Raw genomic sequence first — 9,755 nt, 5'->3', positions numbered from 1 at the left:
GTCGAAATTGAGGTAAGGATGTTGCTTTTTTAAACTGGAGCAGCCGGGAACGCTGCAATAACAGCAACGAGACGACTCTGCCATTCTATCATACTCTGTTCCATTGGAACCGGATGTTGTTTAAACGCCGTTTCGCTTACCGGAACCAGGAAGTGTGAAAAAGGCCTATTGACCCTATTCTTCAATGCGGAAGTGCGCTCGTTTTTGCGATTGTTTTAGAACTTCCAACTCAGCTGCCTATGGGAGAAATGACTAGGAATAATAAACGGCAGAAAACGGTCAAACTACTGGCTCTACACGCAAAGTTTTCATGACTATACAGACAAGTAGAATAATATAATAAGAAAATGTCAGTTTGCAACAACAAGCAGCAAACCGAGCTGTTTTTAACATCTAAAAATGAATGGCCGTGAATGAGACCGGAAGTCTCGAGCCAAAAAGATTTCAATGGCTGCGCCTGCTCGTACGTGAAGAATAAGGTGAATACCGCATGGCAGGATCTTTTCTTATAAAGAAAGAGAACATTCCTATACTGTAGTGTAAGCCAATGAGTCACAGACAATAGTTAAAAAGCCTCCCCCCAAAATATCTTCTCTTGTGTTCAACAGAAGGAACTTCTGGTTTTGAACAAGTAAAGGGTGAGTACATTCATTGTTGAGTTTACTAACCTTTTTACTAACTGGAAATGTTAAACAGCCAGATTGATTAATAAAACAAACAAACAAACAAAAAAACTTATCCAGTGCAAATAAAACAACAACAAACAAACTTCTTTCAAGCTATATTGACAATTTATTTTCTTTCAAGAAAAATGTGCAAAACTAGTCAATAGAACATTTCAAATGTCATTTTGTTTGCTCATACATCGAATTTATCATACACACAAATCTGACACGCTTAATTACATTCCTTAAAGAAAGGAGTGGGGGCGAACAATCAGTATCTTCAAGATCAATCCCACTTATTTTAAAGTGTTCATATGTTCCCAAAGACACTTCATAATGTTTACTGCTGCTTTAACACTGTGCGGCATATCAACAACATGATAAAATAATATACAAAGGAATATATTTGTACACATTTTATTGAGCTATAATTTATATGCTCCGATTATTTGTTGCTCAAGACAAAATATTGATCATTCACTGTAAATTACATTAGTGCAAACAGTATGAAATCACATCTCTAGCAAACAAAACGGAGTGTGTTCCAACTAAGATCGATTTGAATGACTAAACGAAGCCCTCTCGCTGGTAAAAACATTATCAAAACCATGTTAATTAACTGTCAATAACAATGTGAATCTCAACCATTCAAGAATATATCTGGGTCTCAAAACAAACAAACAAAAATGTACTGAAATATTTATACCATGATTTCTAATACTCAAAAAAAAAAAAAAAAAAAAAAAAAAAAAAAAAAAACTTTTAGTGATTGTCTACTCACTAAATCTCCATTTAAACCATAAAACAGGTTTAGTCTATGTAGTCGACAATAGGCTTTCCAAAATGCTCCCTTCCAGGAATCAAGCCAACTGCCAAAACAACTTAACCATCAGCTACTTATTTTTGACACATGGTAAATAGGGGCAAAAATACATGGAAATTTTTTTTTGCTTGGCTTCAGACGTTCCATTAAAACTTGTAAATAACAAGAGGCTTACCGTGATAAAACATATGAAATGGCTCAGTGGCACTTTAAATAACATTCCTCAGTTTCACTCAGCAAGGTTTTGGATTCTTAGTGGCTCATCTGGGGGTAAAATTGATACACTTCAAATTTCTTATTTTTACAGATCTAAATCAGACAGCATAGCATAGCAAAAGATGAATGCCTTACCTCAATGGCTAGAATGGTCTACTGGGCAAATACTGAAAACTGCTCTGTCCCCTAACATGGAAAAATGCTGTTACCTACACCAACACTAGAACTGAGAAAAATGCTTCTTGATTTAATTGTCACACACATATTGTGAATCTGAGCATACTTATGCCAAACAGATCAAAGGAAATAAGACCTGGATTCAGTTTTACCAATGAAAAATGTGTAGCAACCAAGTTCTGCTCTGTAGTGTGATATTCTGAAATGTCTTTTGACCAGCAATAATGTGAACAGATCATATAAAAGCAAGCAAGTAGATCTATTGACTGACAGACTAGTAGTGATCAGGCCAAAAAGGATAGTTCATTCCAATGATTATATTATATAAAAACACTCATAATAAGATTTCCAGTAACCGCTTTTGTCCACTGTTCATCATGTTAAAAAGACAAAAAGGGTTGTAAAGTTATGAGTGCAAGTAAACAATAACAGAACTTTTATCCAGGGTGAACTATCCCTTTAACCATCGACTAAAGTCCTCAGCATTGGCAATATGAAGTGTGTGTTACCCATATCTAACGGTGTGCTCAAGAAGTGCAATGGACATCTGATGTGCTGCATGAACTATGATCATCATCATCATCACCCTCCAAATTGCCAGCTGTGCCTGCACTGCCCCTGCCACTAAGTCACATTCTTTGGGTTGGATTTTCAAGCTCTGAGATAGCAAGTCCATTCCAAGCTTCTGCTCGGTTGAAGTTTTCATTTCCTCTGCTTGGGTGCCTTCCTCAGTTTTCAACTCAACCTGTGGTTGACTCTGCTCCTGCTCTACCTCTTCTGGGTTCTGATTGGCTGGAGTACCTTGGGTGGGATCGCCTGAAGAGATAGTTGGCTGCAGTTGGCTTTTGAGCTGGCCATGGCATAAAGGACATGTCTCCTGCACAACAGCCACTTCTTTAAGCAGGCAGCGTGGAAAAAGTGGCTGCATGGCGTAATGACAGCAGACTTCATATCCTGGAGTTGAAGGAAAAAAATGAAAAACATTTAAAAGGAGATTGCCAAGATAAGATGTGAAGTTATGATCATGTTGATAAGTGAAGAAATGATTTATCTAACAGTTCAAAATCCTGGTCCTGGAGTACCTCTAACACTCTCCCCAATCACTCACAACAGAGTCAGCTTGTCAGATGTACCTCATGAGTAAAATATTCAAAATGTCTATCTAACAGGGGTGTAACAGCACACCAAATTTACAGTTTGTTATGCATTTCATTACACAAAAAAGTGGGTTTCCATCATTGTTCCATCATGTTTTAATGCACATTTTGAAGAGTTGTATGAGAAAGGAGTGATGGAAAGAATACATTTTAAAAAAAAAATATTTTAATCCCTTAATTCACAAAAAAAAAAAAAAGTTTTTTTTTACACTTGCTTGATGTGGCTTTCGAGTTTATGTGAATAATGAGATTGAAAAACACACTGGTCAAGTAAACTTGTTAGGGAACATCCCACCCAGATTAATCAGTGTTGGGGAAAGTTTCTTTTGAAAGTAATGCATTACAATATTGAGTTACTCCCCCAAAAATTAACTAGTTGCATTACTTAATTACTTTTTATTTAAAGTAATGCCTTACGTTACTTTTGACAAATTTTTGTGTGAATTTTTATTTCCTGGCTGAGGTTTGATCCCTTTCAGAACTTGTTTTTTTCTTTCTTTTTAAATAGGAGCTCTGAAATTAACAACGCATTGTATAACGTACACCTACATTTACTTAAAAAAACACACAAAAACTCACATTACATTTTCAAAAAAGTAACTCAAATATTATTACTTATTATTATTTATTTATTTAAGTAATGCATTTCTTTACTTCTTTCTTAGAAAAGTAATATTACGTAACTCTCATTACCCCAACACTGGTCTTAATGCATTTGCTGCCATGGTGTAGCATGGCACAAACTCTGCATTTATAACTAGCCCAATCGTTTCTAACTGCAGTCATATTTTCATTAAGCTTACCTTGTTTAATGTTGGTTACCATGTTGCCAATACTATAGTCAGTCACTAACAGCTTGATGGAAATGCACCTAATTCGCAATAATGCACCTAATTCGCAATTTTGTCTTGTTTGCGAACTTTGAACCTAACTAGCTGGGTTTCCATCCTTACAGGAAGCAAATCAATTAAATTTCATTATGGTTAAAGAGAGAAAAAAAAAAGTAAAACCCAAAAACGGCAAATCTTTTAATATTATTCTTATTAGTAACATTCACAAAAACTAATTGTTAAAAAAAGATCTGCTTGGTTTAACTGAAAAATAAATATATAGATATAAATTTAATAAAACTGAGTTCATCAATAAATGAAATGCGTGAAAATTCTACTTTTAAAGGGTTAACCCGGAAAAGAAAATTTCGTCATTAGACACTTAGGCCCCTTTACACTAATACGTTTTATTTTTAAAATGGCGCTTTAGAATGAAAACGACTGGCATTTCACCTAGCGTTTCTGAACAACTCTCCGTCCATACTTACCGCTGAAAACACACATCACGTGACCCATCTACCCATATAAGAGCTTTGCACGTCGGACTGTTCATCAAGGATCTAATCTCACTATATTGTTAAACGTGATATTTAATTCATTCTGTTGTTGTTTATATCTAATGACATATTCCGCGACTTTGGTCTTTGGATCTATTACTTGTTCTCAGGTAACATGTTTTGGCGGAGTGCAAAGATAAGTTAATATTTTAATTTATGTAATCGTGTACACTGATTCTGAACAGTTGACTGATTGCTTGTCTTTATTTCCTATATTGTATAAACTTATTGTATGTTATACTTTTATAATGGCCATTATTGATTATTAAAACTGATATTCAGCAAAGAGAGGGTATGTTTCGTATTTTCAATGAAAATGAAAGGAGGCAGTAATGTTATAGGCTCCGTTTTGTTATAAATATGCATACAGTGAAGATGACGGTCATATAAGTATGTAGCTACACAACGCCTCAACGTTTTTGGTGTCTGTCAAGTCGTTAATATCAAAATGAAAATAGGCAGTTCCTTAATCAGTTTTCATTTTATTGTTAAGAAAGTGAAACAAAATAGCCAGGGTGAAGTGAATGAGGTTATAAAGTACACTGTTCCCTTTGAAAATTTACACGATGTGTCCTCGGGAGTTTGTTTTCCATATCAAATTTGCTAAGTCTGAACTTACAAGGAAAGAATGCAGGACTGAACTTTGCGTACTGAGGAAAAAGCCCCAATCAGATAGAAGTATGTCTGCAGCCATGCCTCCGTTTTCAGACATCTCCGTTTTCCCTGATCCACACTAACACGGAGCAGCAGCGTTTAAAAACTAAAACGGCCTCTTCAGCGTTTTTAAAAAGCTCCATTTTCAGCGCTCAAAAAACTCAGGGGAAGTGTGGATAGAAGGTGTCACCGTAGCAAAACTTATGTGTTTTAAAACAAACGTATTCGTGTAAACGGGACCTCACCCTCATCACATTCCAATACATCTTTGGAACACAAATCAAGATATTTTGGATGAAATCAGAGAGCTCTCCAACACTCTATACACAGGAAAAGTCGCAAGATTTTTAAGTTCCAAAAACATCTGCAAAAAGTCCAAGGGACTTCATGGGTTCAATTGCAGTGTTGTAGATTCAATTTGCAGATTTCCTCTTGCATTGTATTCAACGTTACATAGGCTAGAGTAGTTATACAGGCCCAGTAAACATTTATTCTCATGATTTTGAAATGACATGAGGATGAGTAATTAATGAAAATTTGGAGTCCCTCAAACTCGTCCAGTGTACCACTGACTTTATAATCTCTTAAGAAGCATGGACAAAATGTATGTTACCATTACAGCACACTGCATTACAGATGGCTTGTGTTCTGCAAACATGGGTTGTGAATGAATGTGATCTATAGGCCTACTGCACAGTGTTGAAAACAAATAAAGCATGTTTTAAAGTAGGCTGGGTGATTTGGCCTGAATCAAAATCTGGATTAATTGAACATTTTAGCTCAATTACGATTAATGAAAGATTCTTTTATTTAATTCTTTTTTTTTTTTTGCCCTCTCTGCACTGCCCACAATGCTCCCAAGCCGACCAATCACAGAGCTTGCACTAGGGCTGCACAATTCTGGCTAAAATGAAAATCATGATTTTATATATCTTTGCTTAAAATCAAGATCACGATTTTCTCACGATTCTGTAGATGTAAAATAAAGGTTAATAAGTAGGCTATTATTATTGTTATTTTCAAACATATGGTAAATGATAATATTAGCAACAACAACAATAATAATAGGCCTATGTGTAGGTCTACTGTTGGTTAAAATGCTAAATTTTGTATAGATTTGGAATGTTGGACTTGAACAGACTTTAAATGTTTGTTAATTCACAGTAAATGATGACATCATATTCACAATTCTAAAAGTTGAATTATTATGTTTGAGATATATGCTTGTCATTGTCATTGACAACATTATTAGAGCTTTTTTTCACTGGTAAATGAAACATTAGTCATTATCAGATTCCCTCTTGCATTGTATTCAACGTTACATAGGCTAGAGTAGTTATACAGACCCAGTAAACATTTATTCTCATGCAAAACACTTTGTGTTCGCTATAAAAGAAAAAACAAAAACATATCAAATGCTTGTCGTAATCATAACTTTAAAATGTCATATGATGATTTAAATGATTTGCGCGCCGGTTTCACTTTCACTTCGAGTGCAGCTCATGGCTGCCGTCACTGTGAGAAAAAAAAACACACACACGCTTAAACGATCGCTCTGTGCAACAAACTGAACATTATTTACAACTTTATTAGATGTTATTCAAGCCTATGGAGGCTCTTTCACCAAAGTAGGCATCATTGGCGGAATCTCGGTAGTAAACAAACAGTTCGAGGTCAGCTTATGTGGTGATTTCGCGGCCACGAATACATCATTACATTAAGAGAAAAATAGCATTTTGGGTGAAAGATTTCTTATAAATACAGTAATACACTTTTATTATACTGTACAGTAAAACGCCATTTGGAGGAGTCCATGTTGCTGTAAAGACTTGTGCGACCGCCTTTACGCTTCTCTCCTGGAAAAATATAAATAGCTGAATCTTAAAAAGCTGAATTAAGATCGTGTGTAGGGTCGAATCGAGATTGCGATCTTTTTTCGATTAATCGTACAGTCCTAGCTTGCACTACATGTAGTTACATTTTTTGAGAGTTCAGCATTGACATTCGTCATGGCAAGGGGTATGCGACCACGTGAAGTCTGCGCCGACCATACGCTGTGCTCGATGCAAAAATGTAAACAGAGCAGGGTCACGAGTAATTGAAAAAAATTGACCTGGAAAAATTTGATTGATTATAGGCTGTGAATGTCAATTTGATAACTATTTGATTAATAGTTTATGCTTAAGCTAAATATTAATACCTAATAAAAATAATTTTATTTATATAATTTTAACATCCTGGCAAATCTGCTGGTTTTTTTTATATTCAAAGCCATTTTATCTGGAATATTTTTAATAAATAATAAATAAACTGTTTTTTTTATCATGCCAGTAGTGTCATACAGAGATTCCAATCATTAAACAAAAGCATAGAAACTCCGTAACGATAAAAAAAGTAAAGTTGTAAAGATGAAAATGTACAGTCAAAGAAATGGCAAAAAAAAAAAAAAGTAGTTAAGAGTCATTTTTGAATCGTATCGTGACCTCCAGAATCAGAAACAGATCATGAACCCCAGAATTGGAGTCCCTAAAGATTTATCCATACTGCATACAGTGTTAAATATTGAGTTTTCTGTGTAGTAACAAGCTTTCATTTTTTCATCTCATGTGTCATGAAATATTTAATTTTCAACTTATGTATTAATGTTTATGTTCATGCATTTAACCTGGCCTACCTCCTGGATTTCTAGAGCCGTCACAATTTCTAGTCCTATAAGTTTAAAAGATATATTTAGCTTTAGTTTAACGGATCTACTAAAATGTGATTCAGTTTTTTTCTCATATCATAATATAATGGCAATATTGTCTGGAAAGTGGAAAATATTGTGATATAAATTTTAGCTAATATCGTCAACTCCTAGCACGATCCTACCTTTACATCTTAACTTCCGTTTTATGGTGATTTTAACTAACAGTAAAGAATCAGACTGCACTGATATAATAACTCTATAATTTATGCCATGATGAAAAAAAAATAATAATGTCAAGAACTCTTTACCTGAAAGCATGGAACAGATGTCATTATGCTGCTGGAGTTGTAATGTGGAAGCAGTGGGCATGCTTTGGATCTTATGAACGGCATCTCTGCGCAACAGGAAGCTCTGCCAGCCCAGCTGGGCCCTTAGCCACACGTTATAGTAGGAGTGAACAAGAATAATGGTGGAGCCCATAACAGTCCATTCTCCAAACAGGGTCTCAGAAACACCATAGGCCACGACGCAGACTGCAACCAGGAACTCTAGGAGCCGGTAGGTTCCATTGACATAATAGATGACTTCATCCATGTTCTCAACCGGAGCCTTACGAAACTCCTCCACCATGAAGAGGACATAGATAAGTAGAGTACCAAGAACCTGAAAGAGTAGAATCCAGATTATTACATTTATACACATCTCAAAAAAATTATTTAATTTATAAAATTCTTTATTTAAGTTTAAAACGTTGATTGAGAAAAGTGACCATTCCTTTCAACAAATAATGGGAACGCCTGCTTTCTCCATTTCAATAATAGTCTATATGGCTAATCATTTCAAACCAATCTGCTTGACCAAAAATTGCTTTTAGATACATCCAAAATAATTACAATTAAAATTTAACCATTATAGACTGTTTTGCTAACACTTCACTGACTAACAATAGCACTAATGAGTTATTTCTCAGGGGTCTATGGAAGCACATTTCCATAGACCCCTGATTAAAATAAGTAAATAAATAAATAAATAAATAAATAAATAATAAATAAAAATGTAACAAAAAAAAAAAAAAAGCCAGAATTCTGAGTTAAAGTAAGAATTGCGAATAACAAAGTCAGAATTGCGAGTTACAAAGTAAGAATTGCGAGTTACAAAGTCAGAATTCAGAGTTATAAAGTGAGAATTCCTAGTTATAAAGTGAGAATTCCTAGTTATAAAGTCAGAATTCTGAGTTATAAAGTCAGAATTGCAAGTTATTAAATCAGAATTCAGAGTTATAAAGTTGGAATTGTGACTTTATAACTCAGAATTGCGACATTATAACTCAAAGACAAATTTCCCTAACTGGGACAATAAAGTTGTACCTTACCTTATGTTTTTGCACCCCTGTCGAGTTTGTGCCTCTGAATAGGAATGGGTATCGTTAAGGTTTTAACGGTATTACTACTTTTATCGAAACAATTTATCGGTTTGGTACTTTAATGGTTCTCTTATCTGTACTTTTTGTAGTGTTTTTTTAATGGAAAAAAATAAAATAAAAATTTGAACAGAATTAACAACACTTCATTTCATTATTACGTTTTTAATATAAAATAAAATGATAATGAAATTGAAAAAAAAAAATTATTTATTTTGTTTATTTTACTATTAATATTATACTAATTTAGGTGATTGACTGCTGGCAAACAATGTGGATGATGTTACAGTTAGTAGCTAGCCAGTCAAAACTTTTCATAATAGTTAAGGCACTTTTTTAAAGATACAGTACTTCCACTTAGCCAGATTGCTTACGTTTCCACTTATACAAGAAAACAACTTGTTGCATTGGTTGCAACGAACATTGTCGCTATCCACTGGGGAAATACAAAATGTTTGGTTCAATCAGCAAGCTTACGAGTGTGTATGCACGCGCGAGTCTGTGTTGCGAGCTGTGTGTGTGCTTAGCGCGAGCCTCTGCTGAGTGGTGGGTACAGCCGATAACTGT

At 34.7% G+C, this 9,755-nt stretch overlaps 1 protein-coding gene across 1 annotated transcript in view; it reads right to left on the bottom strand.

Moving 5' to 3' along the window:
- Nucleotides 1–1,431: 1,431 nt before the first annotated feature.
- Nucleotides 1,432–9,755, bottom strand: part of rnf145b (ring finger protein 145b) — a 39,486-nt gene continuing 31,162 nt past the window's right edge. Inside the window, 4 exon segments of the mRNA XM_056446104.1 lie at nucleotides 1,432–2,500; nucleotides 2,503–2,766; nucleotides 2,769–2,840; nucleotides 8,080–8,431. Coding sequence (XP_056302079.1) covers nucleotides 2,409–2,500; nucleotides 2,503–2,766; nucleotides 2,769–2,840; nucleotides 8,080–8,431 — 780 coding nt within the window. The 3' untranslated portion in view covers nucleotides 1,432–2,408.

This window comes from Danio aesculapii, chromosome 21 (genome assembly GCF_903798145.1).
Source record: "Danio aesculapii chromosome 21, fDanAes4.1, whole genome shotgun sequence".
NCBI lineage: Eukaryota > Metazoa > Chordata > Actinopteri > Cypriniformes > Danionidae > Danio > Danio aesculapii.
This window is presented reverse-complemented; position numbering and strand designations above follow the sequence as displayed.